At 51.9% G+C, this 17,079-nt stretch overlaps 1 protein-coding gene across 1 annotated transcript in view; it reads right to left on the bottom strand.

Annotated features, from left to right (window-relative positions):
• Positions 1 to 17,079, bottom strand: part of LOC136572306 (pepsin A-like) — a 68,216-nt gene that overhangs the window by 10,363 nt on the left and 40,774 nt on the right. Inside the window, exons 4-7 of the mRNA XM_066572779.1 lie at positions 8,246 to 8,364; positions 7,186 to 7,382; positions 5,701 to 5,811; positions 5,393 to 5,537 (exon numbers count right to left, since the gene is read on the bottom strand). Coding sequence (XP_066428876.1) covers positions 5,393 to 5,537; positions 5,701 to 5,811; positions 7,186 to 7,382; positions 8,246 to 8,364 — 572 coding nt within the window. The remainder of the gene's footprint in view (positions 1 to 5,392; positions 5,538 to 5,700; positions 5,812 to 7,185; positions 7,383 to 8,245; positions 8,365 to 17,079) is intronic.

The following is a 17,079-nucleotide window of genomic DNA, read 5'->3' as shown; positions in this document are numbered from 1 at the left end:
CAGGATTCACCAGAGCCACCAGGAGACCCAGGACTCACCAGAGCCACTAGGAGAACCAGACATCACCAGAGTCACCAGGAGACCTAGGATTTACCAAAGCCACCAGGAGACCCAGGAATCACCATAACCACCAGGTGACCCAAGATCACCAGAGCCACCAGGATACCCAGGAATCACCAAAGCCACCAGAAGACCCAGAAATCACCAGGATACACAGGAATCACCAGTGCCACCAGGAGACCCAGGAATCACCAGAACCACCAGGAGACCAAAGAATCACCAGAGCCACCAGGATACCCAGAAATCACCAGAGCCACCAGGCGACCCAGGACTCACCAGAGCCACCAGGAGACTCAGGACTCACCAGAGCCACCAGGAGACTCAGGACTCACCAGAGCCACCAGGAGACTCAGGACTCACCAGAGCCACCAGGAGGCCCAGGATTCACCAGAGCCACCAGGAGACCCAGGACTCACCAGAGCCACTAGGAGAACCAGACATCACCAGAGTCACCAGGAGACCTAGGATTTACCAAAGCCACCAGGAGACCCAGGAATCACCATAACCACCAGGAGACCCAAGATCACCAGAGCCACCAGGATACCCAGGAATCACCAAAGCCACCAGGAGACCCAGAAATCACTAGGATACCCAGGAATCACCAGAGCCACCAGGAGACCTGGGATTTACCAGAGCCACCAGCAGACCCAGGAATCACCAGAACCACCAGGAGACCCCAGAATCACCAGAGCCACCGGGAGACCAAGAAATAACTAGAGCCACCAGAATACCCAGAAATCACCAGAGCCACAAGGATACCCAGGAATCACCAGAGCCACCAGGATACCCAGGAATCACCAAAGCCACTAGGAGACCCAGGAATCACCAAAGCCACTAGGAGACCCAGAAATCACCAGGATACACAGGAATCACCAGAGCCACCCGGAGACCTGGGATTTACCAGAGCCACCAGGAGACCCAGGACTCACCAGAGCCACCAGGAGACCCAGGACTCACCAGAGCCACCAGGAGACCCAGGACTCACCAGAGCCACCAGGAGATCCAGGACTCACCAGAGCCACCAGGAGATCCAGGACTCACCAGAGCCACCAGGAGACCCAGGATTTACCAGAGCCACTAGGAGACCCAGACATCACCAGAATCACCAGGAGACCTAGGATTTACCAGAGCCACCAGGAGACCTAGGATTTACCAGAGCCACCAGGAGACCCAGGAATGACCAGAATCGCCAGGAGACCCAGGAATCACCAGAACCACCAGGAGACCCAAGAATCACCAGAGCCACCAGGATACCCAGGAATCACCAAAGCCACCAGAAGACCCAGAAATCACCAGGATACACAGGAATCACCAGAGCCACCAGGAGACCCAGGAATCACCAGAACCACCAGGAGACCAAAGAATCACCAGAGCCACCAGGATACCCAGAAATCACCAGAGCCACCAGGCGACCCAGGACTCACCAGAGCCACCAGGAGACTCAGGACTCAAGAGAGCCACCAGGAGACCCAGGATTCACCAGAGCCACCAGGAGACCCAGGACTCACCAGAGCCACTAGGAGAACCAGACATCACCAGAGTCACCAGGAGACCTAGGATTTACCAAAGCCACCAGGAGACCCAGGAATCACCAGAACCACCAGGAGACCCAAGAATCACCAGAGCCACCAGGATACCCAGGAATCACCAAAGCCACCAGAAGACCCAGAAATCACCAGGATACACAGGAATCACCAGTGCCACCAGGAGACCCAGGAATCACCAGAACCACCAGGAGACCAAAGAATCACCAGAGCCACCAGGATACCCAGAAATCACCAGAGCCACCAGGCGACCCAGGACTCACCAGAGCCACCAGGAGACTCAGGACTCACCAGAGCCACCAGGAGACTCAGGACTCACCAGAGCCACCAGGAGACCCAGGATTCACCAGAGCCACCAGGAGACCCAGGACTCACCAGAGCCACTAGGAGAACCAGACATCACCAGAGTCACCAGGAGACCTAGGATTTACCAAAGCCACCAGGAGACCCAGGAATCACCATAACCACCAGGTGACCCAAGATCACCAGAGCCACCAGGATACCCAGGAATCACCAAAGCCACCAGAAGACCCAGAAATCACCAGGATACACAGGAATCACCAGTGCCACCAGGAGACCCAGGAATCACCAGAACCACCAGGAGACCAAAGAATCACCAGAGCCACCAGGATACCCAGAAATCACCAGAGCCACCAGGCGACCCAGGACTCACCAGAGCCACCAGGAGACTCAGGACTCACCAGAGCCACCAGGAGACTCAGGACTCACCAGAGCCACCAGGAGACTCAGGACTCACCAGAGCCACCAGGAGGCCCAGGATTCACCAGAGCCACCAGGAGACCCAGGACTCACCAGAGCCACTAGGAGAACCAGACATCACCAGAGTCACCAGGAGACCTAGGATTTACCAAAGCCACCAGGAGACCCAGGAATCACCATAACCACCAGGAGACCCAAGATCACCAGAGCCACCAGGATACCCAGGAATCACCAAAGCCACCAGGAGACCCAGAAATCACTAGGATACCCAGGAATCACCAGAGCCACCAGGAGACCTGGGATTTACCAGAGCCACCAGCAGACCCAGGAATCACCAGAACCACCAGGAGACCCCAGAATCACCAGAGCCACCGGGAGACCAAGAAATAACTAGAGCCACCAGAATACCCAGAAATCACCAGAGCCACAAGGATACCCAGGAATCACCAGAGCCACCAGGATACCCAGGAATCACCAAAGCCACTAGGAGACCCAGGAATCACCAAAGCCACTAGGAGACCCAGAAATCACCAGGATACACAGGAATCACCAGAGCCACCCGGAGACCTGGGATTTACCAGAGCCACCAGGAGACCCAAGAATCACCAGAGCCACCAGGATACCCAGGATCTGACTACTCTAATACACAGAGAAGGAAGGAAACAGTCGTGTACTTCTACTAGTGACCTATAATCCACAGCTAGAGGTACTAAGGAAGACTGCAAAGAATCTCCATCACACCCTACACAAGGATGACTGTCTGACCGCCATATTCCCGGACCCTCCACTTCTGTGTTACAGGCAACCTACAAGTATGAGGAACTTTATAATCAGGAGTGCATTGTCCTCCGACACAGAAGATCGAACTTACCCTCGTAATGTAAGGAGCTGTAAGACCTGCTGACATGTACGGACCGCAGACAGGATACATAACCCCAACACACAGCAGGACTATAAGATCCCTGTAATGTAAGGAGCTGTAAGACCTGCTGACATGTACGGACCGCAGACAGGATACATAACCCCAACACACAGCAGGACTATAAGATCCCTGTAATGTAAGGAGCTGTAAGACCTGCTGACATGTACGGACCGCCGGCAGGATACATAACCCCAACACACAGCAGGACTATAAGATCCCTGTAATGTAAGGAGCTGTAAGACCTGCTGACATGTACGGACCACAGACAGGATACATAACCCTAACACACAGCAGGACTATAAGATCCCTGTAATGTAAGGAGCTGTAAGACCTGCTGACATGTACGGACCGCAGAGAGGATACAGATCCCCAACACACAGCAGGACTATAAGATCCCTGTAATGTAAGGAGCTGTAAGACCTGCTGACATGTAGGGACCGCGGACAGGATATGGACCCCCAACACACAGAAGGACTATAAGATCCCTGTAATGTAAGGAGCTGTAAGACCAGCTGACATGTACGGACCGCAGACAGGATACATAACCCCAACACACAGAAGGACTATAAGATCCCGGGGACATTACATGTTCCATGTCTGATGTTGTGTACCTGATCCGGAGCAGTAAATGTCCTGTTGGGGGGCTTTATGTTGGAGAAACAGGACAAAAACTGAGAGCGAGGATGAGATCTCATCGCCACACAAGTAGAGAGGGAAAGACTGAACTACCCGCGGCGGAGCATTGTTCTAGTCACGGACACAACAGTGAGCAGATGAGAGTTATCATACGGAGGGGCAACTTCAAGTCACAGAAGAATTTGGGAGTACAAATTTATGGCCATTTTTGATACATTCTTGCATCAGTGGAGAATATGAAAGGTCTGAAGGAGGTCAAGAGGGGTGTCCTTAAGGAGAGCGCCGAGGGGGTGTTGGGGGGTGAAGACACCTGGGGGGTTAGTAGGTCGGGGGATGGCATTGTCTCTCCCCAAAGAGATTACCCAGAAGGGGGGTGGAGACACCTGGGGGGTTAGTGGGTTGGGGGATGGTATCATCTCTCCCCAAGGAGACCCCCCAGAAGGGGTACTATTCCCAATCATTGTTTTACAAACGTGGTAAAAAATCATACATTGACTTGCAGGAATGCTGCCATCCAACAGGTGGCGCTGCAGAGGGATTGTTTCATCTCCCTTATGTGCAGGTCTGAAGGAGAGATAACACAGCGGCCTGTGACCCCCTGACACCATATCAGAGATGACAAAACTGTCACATTCTTACCAGTGGACTGATTAAGTATTTAATCTGCTCATCTTGTCTGGTATTGTTGTAGGTGCAAATTAGCCTGACTATGTCTGTGGCTTATCATGTGTGATCATTTGTATATATATATACTGTAGCAGGGTGAGAGGTCTGGAATGAAGATATATGACAGAGGTTGTTAGCCTCTGTGATGTAGATCGGTCCAGTATTACTCCGGGCCACATCTTCCACCTGAACCAGCGATCTATGTAAGGAGACAGGTGAGGGGTGTCTGGGAGAACCAGACTTCAGTTGGAAGCAGAGAGACGCTGTGGACAAACTGAGAGCTATGTTGTCCCGGCCGGACACTTGGGGAGCCCGGGCCCTAGGATTGGGGTCTGGAGACGCTACAACATAAAGACAAGCTGCGCTTCTGGACAATTACAGGTCTGTGGATATAAACGGACCTCCTGCTTCACTCAGTTGTGGACTTAATGGCTCCTCCTGCGGACTGCGGAGGGTTAAATTAATGGATTCGGCAAACTTTATACTACAGTTGTTCCTTTTATGCCAAACCTACGTTGAACAAACTAAACGAGAACCATGTCATTACTATATATATATATATACCCCATCCAGATCTGACATCTAATCCTGAGAGGTTGGGAAGCCGGCGAGGTCTCCTATCTACAAGGCCACTTGGTTTCTGGAGAGCGGTCACACAATGTTCATACCTTATGCATCTTTTTGGTCTTTCCTCTATGGGCTGACTCTAGTATGGAGAGCAGCGGACAACACAAAGTATCTACCTAGAGGGATCTCCAGAACCCGAGCCCCGCCCTCAGAGTATTATAATGATGACATCATAGCTGCCGGCTGATGGGACATGATGACATCACGGTATAATTACCAGGCCATAGACATCCGCCGTTGCTCCAATGGCTTTTTGGATCCCTTTCATGGCCTCCGCGTGTCCAGCAATAACTGAGGTCCCCGTGTCTACGATCGCCTGACATCCATCTTGACACGCGAAGACCTGATCGCCGAGAGCGACGCTACAAGATGAGAAGATCATTAGTCGCTGGGATCTGACATGTCAGTGTCTAAATAAGTCTTATCTCAAAATCCCTGCCACAAGTATCACTACCCCCATCATCACTACGTCATAAGGCGGTCCGGTACCTGGATGTGGGATCGTCTCTTCTATATGGCTCCTACCTGTCTATAGTGATCTGCCAGAAGCGCTCGTGTGTCACCGGAACCCAACGCAGGGGCCCGCTGTAAAGAGACTCATCGATGCCTCCAAAGACCACCACACTGCTGCTTCCACTGTGGGGGCAAATAGACAATCACCCAGGGAGTTACACAGGAGAAGAGTCAGGAGCCCCACAAAGAGCAGCCCCCCCCCCGCAAGACAGTCCCACAAAGAGCAGCCCCCCCCCAAAGACAGTCCCACAAAGAGCAGCCCCCCCCCAAACAGTCCCACAAAGAGCAGCCCCCCCCCCCAAACAGTCCCACAAAGAGCAGCCCCCCCCAAAGACAGTCCCATAAAGAGCAGCCCCCCCCCAAGACAGTCCCACAAAGAGCAGCCCCCCCCCAAGACAGTCCCACAAAGAGCAGCCCCCCCCCCAAACAGTCCCACAAAGAGCAGCCCCCCCAAAACAGCCCCACAAACAGCAGCCCCCCCCCAAAAAAACAGCCCCACAAACAGCAGCCCCCCCCAAACAGTCCCACAAAGAGCAGCCCCCCAAAAACAGCCCCACAAACAGCAGCCCCCCCCAAAAAAAAAACAGCCCCACAAACAGCAGCCCCACCCAAAAAAAAGCCCCACAAAGAGCAGCCCCCCCAAACAGTCCCACAAAGAGCAGCTCCCCCAAACAGTCCCACAAAGAGCAGCCCCCCCCAACAGTCCCACAAAGAGCAGCCCCCCCAAACAATCCCACAAATAGCAACCCCCCCCCAAACAATCCCACAATTAGCAACCCCCCCCAAACAGTCCCACAAAGAGCAGCCTACCCCCAAACAGTCCCACAAAGAGCAGCCTACCCCCAAACAGTCCCACAAAGAGCAGCCCCCCCAAAACAGTCCCACAAAGAGCAGCCTACCCCCAAACAGTCCCACAAAGAGCAGCCTACCCCCAAACAGTCCCACAAAGAGCAGCCTACCCCCAAACAGTCCCACAAAGAGCAGCCTACCCCCAAACAGTCCCACAAAGAGCAGCCCCCCCAAAACAGTCCCACAAAGAGCAGCCCCCCCTTAAACAGTCCCACAAAGAGCAGCCCCCCCTTAAACAGTCCCACAAAGAGCAGCCCCCCCCCCAAAACAGTCCCACAAAGAGCAGCCTGCCCCCAAAACAGTCCCACAAAGAGCAGCCTGCCCCCAAAACAGTCCCACAAAGAGCAGCCCCCCCCCCAAAACAGTCCCACAAAGAGCAGCCTGCCCCCAAAACAGTCCCACAAAGAGCAGCCTGCCCCCAAACAGTCCCACAGATAGCAGCCCCCCCCCCTCCAAAACAGTCCCACAAATAGCAGCCCCCCCCAAACAGCCCCCCCCCCCCCCAAAAAAAAACAGTCCCACAAATAGCAGCCCCCCCCCCCCCAAAAGAAACAGTCCCACAAAGAGACCCCCAAAGCAGTCGCAGTCGTACAGTCACAGACCTTGGTGTACAGCCCTATAATGGATTGGGGGGTTTCTTGGCCTCACCTGCTGAGATACACAGAGAAGACGTCCTCCGGTATTAACCCTTCACTCCACATGTTGTCGAACACCGGGGTGGCTCTGGACACTGAGAGGCTGGGGTACCCCAGACCCAGGATGCCATCAAAGTGCGAGTAGTAGAGGAAGAAGGACTCCGTCTCACTGAGTAGAAGACCCTGCTTGGTGATCGCCAGACTCCCGACCTGGTACACAGAGTAACACAATGACCCCTCCCAGCCGTCAGCTATAGGGGCCCCTGCTAGGGCCCAAGAATCCCCATGGGCTCTGTGCATTATTACTGCATGGGACCCCAGATGTGGCAGTAATATGGGGGTCACATCATCGGAATTAAAGGGGAACTCCAAACTAAGGGCGCCCACCCACTGGCGTTTGCGATTTCCGTGCGTGAAAAACGCAGCGTTTTTCGCGGCGTTTTCGCGCCATTTCCATTAATTTCCATTGACATTCATGGGTGCATTAAGAGAAAAATAAGGACACATATGCAACTGACAGTTCCTATGTTAAAAATCGCAACGGACCAAAAAAAAAACGCCAGTGGACAGGAACACATGTTATCTCTATGCCTGTGCAGGAAAAACGCAAACGCAGGTAAAAAAAACGCCAGTGGGTGGGCGCCCTTAGAAGAGAACATTTTTCAAAGGGCGGCGCCCCTCCCGTTACACCCCTCCCCGCTCTGGCGCTGTAGCTGCGGCACTCCCGCCATTATTTTCTTACTTGGCTCACTAATAAGGCGCGGGTCTACCCACATGACAGCCCCATCCAATCCCTGGCCTCCACAGTCTGGTGCTGTACATGCCAGGCCAGTGATTGGCTGGGACGATCATGTGGGTATATGAGCACCTTATCACTACGCCAAGTAAGTAAGACTGGTGGTGGCGCCAAAGCGGCGGGAAGGAATCCTAATTGGCGAATGTCAGTTAGTTTTATGGCCTCTTCCCTTCCAGACCAAATTGTATGAATTCTGATAAACCTCATAATAAAGCCCAAATCCAGGCAGAGCGCCACATTGGGTAGGTGCAGGGGGCATGGGGGAGGGGGCATCTACCTGCACCGTGTCGTAGGCCAGCGCACCCTTTATGCTTCCCGTTCCGTAGGAGATGGAGACGGACTCATCAGTGGATTGGAAGGTGGAGGACAAGCGAGGGTTAAATCTCCGGTGGTTGGCTGAGGGGAAAAAAAATCTTGTTATTTGTATAGCGCCAACTTATGACGGCGTGTTTTCTGCCCGCTGTGCAGTACGGGCGTGCCCTGAAGACTGATATGCTGTACTGCTCCACCCGTATTCTATGTACTATATCACATATGGTAATGTTAACCCCTTAAGGATCGCCCATACGCCTTTTTTACGACACTACATAGGATGCCTGGCACAGGTTTCTCGTGTCACGGGGAGGGAGGGCTCAGCACTTGTATGATAGCCTGGCACTTGCTCTAACAGCGGGGGCTGGAGAATCTCAGATCCCTGCTGTTTAACCTTTTACATGCTGTCATCACTGCGGCCGCGGCATATAAAGAGCTCATGGAGGGGCTTCCTCTCTCCCCCATTGAACCTCTTCCTCCATGCTCTGGCACTTAGAGGCTTGAAGATGGCCCCCCGATCTGCCATATACAGGGGCCTATAAGGCTTCGCCTCCTGCTGAGCTTCATAGGCTTCATAATTCACTGCTACACCGAAGTATAGCAGTGTATTATAAGAATGATCAAAAGTGGTGGAACTCAAGCCCCCTAATGAGACAAATATAAAAAGTACAAAAAAATAAAACTCAACACCCCAGCGCACACCCCTTATGGCTCGTTCCCACGAGTGTATGTGCCATGCGTAATACACAGCGATCTAAACGATGGAGGCCTAACATACACGGAAAATACATGCACAATATGCCCATGTACGTGAGCCACACGTAAGGGGAAAACACACTAAAAAACAGCGCACATTTGGTATCACCGCGATCCTAACGACCCAAGTAACAATATATAACTAAACTGAAAAAACTACAAAAAACATGGCAATACAAGCCTATCACACCTTAACCCTTTACAATCCAATTTTGGAGTCAGGGTTTCCTAGGGGGTTTTCTCTTTCTGCCATTATAAATGGCGCCATCTGCTGACTAGAGTCAGTACTGTGGTATGGGACATGCTGGAGGCCCCTACAACAGAGTAGCCAGTAATATATAGTAAGAATACTCTGCCAGGCGTCTGCCGACATTGAAGCTGTACAGCCTTCAATCAGAATGTCTTCAGAAGTCAGACATTGGATTGGAAAGGGTTAAAAATAAAAATAATCAAAATTCATAAGGATCAACAAATGGTACCATTAAAAAGTACAACTCACCATGTGTAGTGACCCAGATCATCATCCTGGCCCCTCCAGAAGTGTCATACATGTTGATGCACTGTGCAAACCTGTCCTGTCATATCCTGTGTGTGTTGCACAGCTGCAGCACTTGAGGGGTTAATGTCTAATAAAATCACAGCCTGCATGTAAATGTATCAAGTCTGTCATGTGGTATGAGAGAGGTTATAAAAGTAAGTGCTTGAAAGCAGAAAACGGTCTTCCATCTTGTCGGCCACCTGAGTTCCACCTGACGGAGAGCCACATGGAGGCACCTTCCTGGGGTGAAGATGGAAGAGCAGGAGAGATATCCCGTGCTGCTTGTGAGCTGGATGTGAATGGAGTGAGCCCCCATGAGTGAGAGAGAGCATATGTAAGTAACAACTGTCTTCTAATGCCAGTGCAGAGGTACTAACTAATCCTCTAATATTCCCACGCGGCCATCTGAAGTCTGAATCCCCGCGTAGAGGTACACCCTTTAATTGTCTCACCCATGCGTCTCCAAGTCGGGGTGGAGGTACTGAAAGATAATAGTCTCTGTTCACACATGCGCGTCTTTGAGCTTATGAGAGCCTTGTGGAGGTACTACATATGAGAGCCTTGTGGAGGTACTACATATGAGAGCCTTGTGGAGGTACTACATATGAGAGCCTTGTGGAGGTACTACATATGAGAGCCTTGTGGAGGTACTACATATGAGAGCCTTGTGGAGGTACTACATATGAGAGACTTGTGGAGGTACTACATATGAGAGACTTGTGGAGGTACTACATATGAGAGACTTGTGGAGGTACTACATATGAGAGACTTGTGGAGGTACTACATATGAGAGCCTTGTGGAGGTACTACGTTCTGAAGTCTAGTCATTTGCCTACAATGTGAAGATTACAATTGAACTGCCAGGAGTAGGGCCGGCAGGTACCACGCCCTTGGCATCGCCGGAGGTCGGTCAAGCCGGTGAGTCTAACTATTTAAATGCGTGGAAAAATGTGATGGATCCCGCTGAGGCGGCAGATAGAAGTGATTTGGTTAATGTGTTGAAATCGCTGTTGAGCAAAGTGGAGCGGAAGGAAGGGCCGTCAGGGGGTGTGGGCCGTCAGGGGGTGTGGGCCGTCAGGGGGTGTGGGCCCACCTGCGGAAAATGATGCTGGATGCTCAACAGCTGGGGGTGCGGCGGACCCTTTAGAGGGGTTAAGATACGCCGACTCGTTGTTTTGCGGTGTTGCCCCGTTAGGGGTCGGTTTGTCGGATGATTTAATGGAGAAAATTCGCAAAGGTGTTTATGTGGATATTTCGTCCTTGCTTTTGGCGGACCACGTGATGGTGGATAAGGAGCGGGTGTCGGAGCGCGGCGCGGATAAGAAGCCTAAAGTGGTGAAAACGTTTGGCAATTGGCTGCAAGCGTTCATGGTGTTGGCATATATTACATGCCAGCATCAGCCTAAAAAAGGTCCAGAGCTTATGGTGTACCTTAACACCATATTTAGTGCGTACAAGTTACACGGCGGCGCCGCCTGGTGGCGTTATGATGAAGATTTCAGACGCCGGGTGTCGGGTGTAAGCCACATAAGTTGGGCGTCAAAAGCTACTGACGTTTGGATACAGCTTATTTTAGCGCAGCGTCCGCAAAGATCATCCTTTCAAGGGGGAGCCGCGGGGAGCAGTCAACAGCCCCCTGCGGCCTCTCCGAGACCAAATGGCTCCTGTTGGCTTTACAACGAGGGCCATTGCAGGTTTTACGCCACCTGCAAGTTCAGACATGAGTGTTCTGTCTGCGGGGGTCAACATGCGGCGGTACGTTGCTTCAGGAAGCAGAGAGAGTCGGGCACAGGGAGCGGTGCCAGTGGAGCACCGAACCCGGTGAAAAGCAAATACCTGTTCCAGTGGCTAGACAAATACCACAGGAGGCAGGAGACAAGAATTCTTAGACAGGGTTTTTCTGTCAGTTTTGTCATCCCCTTTTCTTTTCAGTCAGCCTTACGGTGTGTCCTAATTTAAAATCGGCAACCGACAATTTAGAATTAGTGAAAGAGAAAGTGTTAAGAGGTAGAGCTGGGCCGTAGGGCGGGCCCTTTTGCGGAACCGCCATTTGTTAATTTGCGGGTTTCCCCATTGGGGCTAGTCCCCAAGAAGGAGGCCGGCAAGTTCCGCCTGATGCATCAGCTATAAAGGGGAGCCGGTGAATGATGGTATTTCAGAAGAACAAGCCTCCGTGGTTTACACTTCTTTTGACCAGGCAGTGTCACTAGTTAGAACGGCAGGAAAGCGGGCTCAGTTAGCAAAAGCTGATATTGAGGCTGCTTTCCAGCTATTGCCGATTCACCCTGAGTGTTTTCACCTACTGAGGTGCAAAGTGGACAACCAATTTTTCTTTGACATGTGTTTGCCGATGGGTTGCTCCATTTCATGTTACTATTTCGAGCTTTTCAGCTCCTTCTTGGAGTGGATGCTCAGGTATGAAACGGGCATCTCATCGGTATCACATTACCTTGATGATTTCCTGTTCATCGGCACGGAAGCATCAGGTGTTTGCGGGTTCTTGTTAGGCACATTTCGTGAGCTCATGCAGCGGGCCGGGGTTCCGTTGTCGGAGGAAAAAACGATGGGTCCAGTGACCAGGTTGACATTTCTCGGCATCGAGATCGACACCGAGGAAATGGTTTTCAGGTTACCAATAGACAAAATAGCTCGGTTGCGACAGGCGGTAAGAGAGGTAACGCACTGCAAGAAGGCCACGCTGCGCCACGTTCAGGTCCTGATGGGTTTGTTAAACTTTGCATGCAAAGGGCCGTGTTTTTTCGCGAAGGTTATCGCTGGCGACAGTGGGAGTTAAAGAGCCCCACCATTTTATAAGGATCACACAAGGAATCAGAGCTGATTTGCATATATGGAGTGTATTTTTGGAATCGTTCAATGGGCAAGTGGTGTGCCCTAAGGAAGAGTGGTCGGGTTCTGAGCTCGGTTTGTTTGCTGATGCAGCGGGCTCAGTTGGTTTTGGGGTTATTTTCCGGAACCACTGGTGCAGGGAACCCTGGCCAGTATCCTGGATTGAGAGACAATGGAACAAAAATATCATGTTGTTGGAGTTTTTCCCACTGGTGGTGGCGCTGGAGTTATGGGGAGAGGATCTCCAGGATCGGAAGATCTGCTTTTGGTCCGATAACTTGTCGGTTGTCCAAACCATCAATAAGCAGTCGTCAGCTTCCCCGCCGGTATTGGCGCTTTTAAGGCATGTGGTGCTAAGATGTCTGCAACGGAACATGTATTTAAGGGCGAAGCATGTACCGGGGTATAAAAATCTAGCAGCTGACGCGCTCTCTCGTTCGCAGATGGAGCGGTTCAGGGAGCGGCACCCACAGGCGGAGGCCGAGGGGGTACACTGCCCGCTTTCCTTATGGAGTTTGGCAGAAGAGAGCTGCTGAAGCTAGTGGAGACATCGGTAGCAGTTGCGACATGGAGGAAATACAATGCGGTCTGGCAGACGGGGTTGACGTTCACTGGGGGTAGCATGGCGAGAGGTGATAGCGCTCGCGCGGCCACTTTGGATATTTTAGCGTCATTGCGGGATAAGCGGGCGTCGGTGGATGCAGCTAAAAAACACCTGTCAGGTGTGGCATTTTTATTGAAGTTACATGGTTTCGAAGATGGGACCAAAGGTTTTGTTTTTCGCCAAATTGTTCGGGGTTGGAAGGACAAGGACCGGATCGATGCCCGCCGTCCCATAACCTATCCGGTGTTGTGTAAATTGTTGGACAGTCTAGAAACCATATGCATAAACGCTTCGGAAACATTGTTGTTGTTCAGGTCGGCGTTTTTGCTCGCGTTTTTCGCGGCGTTAAGGATCGGGGAAATAGTTCCAGTGAGCAGGAAGAAAGCAGGCCGTCTGCTCTGGAATGATGTCATTGTGGTGGATCAGTCGTTACGCTTGCGGATAAGAAAGTCTAAGACAGATGTGTACGGCAGGGGCGAGTGGGTAACGATCAGCAGACTGGGCGCGCAGTGGTGCCCAGTCGACACGGTAGCACATTATGCGGCTACCAGGGCCCAGGGCGAGCAATTTTTGGTTCACGCCTCGGGTCTCCCGCTCACCCGTTTTCAATTTTCGGCAGTGCTTCGGTCATCCTGGCGGTCAGCGGGTTTTGATCCATCGGAGTTTGGGACGCACTCGTTTAGAGTCGGCGCGGCCACCTCGGCAGACTGGGGGGCATGAATGAAGAAGGTTTAAAAAGACTAGGCAGGTGGAAGTCGCAAGCATATAAATCTTATGTGAGGCCGGATCTGATGGTCGGTGATGTTCGCTAGTTTCCTAATTTCGCTAATTTTTTCGTTACTGGAGAGCGGGTTTTTCCTGGGTATTCCTTTTGTTTTTCTCAGCCGTGGAGCCGGGGAAGGTGTACAACGTGGGCCATTCTTACATTTATTGGGCACAAAACAGGGCAGCAGTGCGGCCATCAGGAGAGGACTTGGGCCTAACCGGAACATCTGTAACCTGGCACGGAGTACGGGGATTACAATGGCCCGACATGCTGAAGCTGGTAACAGACATAGGGCAGGCGTACCCCCCGGAGAGTGGTGTTGGTCGTACACACCGGGGGGAACGACCTGGGTAAGATGAAGACGCGTGATCTTTTGGCTATTATGAAGCAGGACATTTTGTGTTTCCGTGATTGTTTTCTAGGAGTAATAATTGTATGGTCGGACATAGTAGCGAGAAGAAACTGGAGAGGAGCCAGAGATTTGGGGGCAATAGAGTGAGGAGGTTGGTCAACAGGAAAATGTCGCAGTTCGTTCACTCTATCGGAGGTTTGGCGGTTCGACACTGGGAGTTAGAAGACAAAGAAAAAGGGGCATTGAGGGAGGACGGGGTCCACCTCAATGAGTTAGGGTTGGATACATTTTATCAGGCTTGCAGGATGGTGTAGAGGCAGCCTTAGCTAGGGTTGGTGGGGTGGGACCGAATGAGCCGCAGCGGTACGGCACATCCCGTGTGGCCCGAAATTAGCCCATGCTGGATGGGGATAGGAGAGGAAAGTTTGCAAGCCGGAGGAGCGGGGCTTATGAACGTCCTCGGGGACGGTTTGCGGACTCATAAAGTTAACCTTCGTACAGCATGGATAGGGTTCTGATATTAAAGGTTATTAATAATGTGTTTATCATATGTTAAGTTAATAAAGCTGTGGCCTACCCCACGTTACACAGCAAGAAGTTTCAGACATGGTTTTGTTTAGATAAGTGAGCAGCTTTGGTAAGCTGGTGTCCCCAGTCTGTATTTAGTACAGGAGCGGCCCCCCTATGTTCCCCCTCCTGTATATAGTACAGGAGCGCCCCCCTATGTTACCCCAGCTGTATATAGTACAGGAGCGGCCCCCCTATGTTACTCCTGCTGTATATAGTATAGGAGCGCCCCCCTATGTTACTCCTGCTGTATATAGTATAGGAGCCCCTCCCCCTATGTTACTCCTGCTGTATATAGTATAGGAGCCCCTCCCCCTATGTTACTCCTGCTGTATATAGTATAGGAGCCCCTCCCCCTATGTTACTCCTGCTGTATATAGTATAGGAGCTGCCCCCCTATGTTCCCCCTGCTGTATATAGTACAGGAGCGCCCCCCTATGTTACCCCTGCTGTATATAGTATAGGAGCGCCCCCCTATGTTCCCCCTGCTGTATATAGTATAGGAGCCCCTCCCCCTATGTTCCCCCTAGTATATATAGTATAGGAGCGCCCCCCTGTGTTACTCCTGTTGTATATAGTACAGGAGCGCCCCCCTGTGTTACCCCTGCTGTATATAGTATAGGAGCGCCCCCCTATGTTACTCCTGCTGTATATAGTACAGGAGCCCCCCCTATGTTACTCCTGCTGTATATAGTACAGGAGCGCCCCCCTATGTTACTCCTGCTGTATATAGTATAGGAGCGCCCCCCTATGTTCCCCCTAGTATATATAGTATAGGAGCGCCCCCCTGTGTTACTCCTGTTGTATATAGTACAGGAGCGCCCCCCTGTGTTACCCCTGCTGTATTTAGTACAGATGCGGCCCCCCTATGTTCCCCCTGCTGTATATAGTACAGGAGCACCCCCTTATGTTCCCCCTACTGTATATAGTATAGGAGCGCCCCCCTATGTTACTCCTGCTGTATATAGTACAGGAGCGGCCCCCCTATGTTCCCCCTGCTGTATATAGTACAGGAGCGGCCCCCCTATGTTACTACTGCTGTATATAGTACAGGAGCGCCCCCCTATGTTACCCCTGTTGTATATAGTACAGGAGCGGCCCCCCTATGTTCCCCCAGCTGTATATAGTATAGGAGCGCCCCCCTATGTTCCGCCTGCTGTATATAGTATAGGAGCGCCCCCCTATGTTCCCCCAGCTGTATATAGTATAGGAGCGCCCCCCTATGTTACTCCTGCTGTATATAGTACAGGAGCGGCCCCCTATGTTACCCCTGCTGTATATAGTACAGGAGCGGCCCCCCTATATTACCCCTGCTGTATTTAGTACAGATGCGGCCCCCCTATGTTCCCCCTACTGTATATAGTACAGGAGCGGCCCCCCTATGTTACTCCTGCTGTATATAGTATAGGAGCGCCCCCCCCCCCCCTATGTTACTCCGGCTGTATATAGTATAGGAGCGCCCCCCCCCCTATGTTACTCCTGCTGTATATAGTATAGGAGCGCCCCCCCCCCTATGTTACTCCGGCTGTATATAGTATAGGAGCGGCCCCCCTATGTTACTCCTGTTGTATATAGTACAGGAGCGCCCCCCTATGTTACTCCTGCTGTATATAGTACAGGAGCCCCCCCTATGTTACTCCTGCTGTATATAGTATAGGAGCGGCCCCCCTATGATACTCCTGCTGTATATAGTACTGGAGCGGCCCCCCTATGTTACCCCTGCTGTATATAGTACAGGAGCCCCCCCTATGTTACTCCTGCTGTATATAGTATAGGAGCGCCCCCCTATGTTACTCCTGTTGTATATAGTACAGGAGCGCCCCCCTATGTTCCCCCAGCTGTATATAGTATAGGAGCGGCCCCCCTATGTTACTCCTGCTGTATATAGTAAAGGAGCGCCCCCCTATGTTACCCCTGCTGTATATAGTACAGGAGCGCCCCCCTATGTTACTCCTGCTGTATATAGTACAGGAGCGCCCCCCTATGTTACTCCTGCTGTATATAGTACAGGAGCGCCCCCCTATGTTACTCCTGCTGTATATAGTATAGGAGCGCCCCCCTATGTTACCCCTGCTGTATATAGTATAGGAGCGGCCCCCTGTGTTACTCCTGCTGTATATAGTACAGGAGCGCCCCCCTATGTTACCCCTGCTGTATATAGTATAGGAGCGCCCCCCTATGTTACCCCTGCTGTATATAGTACAGGAGCGCCCCCCTATGTTACTCCTGCTGTATATAGTACAGGAGCGCCCCCCTGTGTTACTCCTGCTGTATATAGTATGGCAGCGGCCCCCCTATGTTACCCCTGCTGTATATAGTATAGGAGCCCCCTCTATGTTACTCCTGCTGTATATAGTATAGGAGCCCCC

Source organism: Eleutherodactylus coqui, chromosome 7, assembly GCF_035609145.1.
Source record: "Eleutherodactylus coqui strain aEleCoq1 chromosome 7, aEleCoq1.hap1, whole genome shotgun sequence".
NCBI lineage: Eukaryota > Metazoa > Chordata > Amphibia > Anura > Eleutherodactylidae > Eleutherodactylus > Eleutherodactylus coqui.
This window is presented reverse-complemented; position numbering and strand designations above follow the sequence as displayed.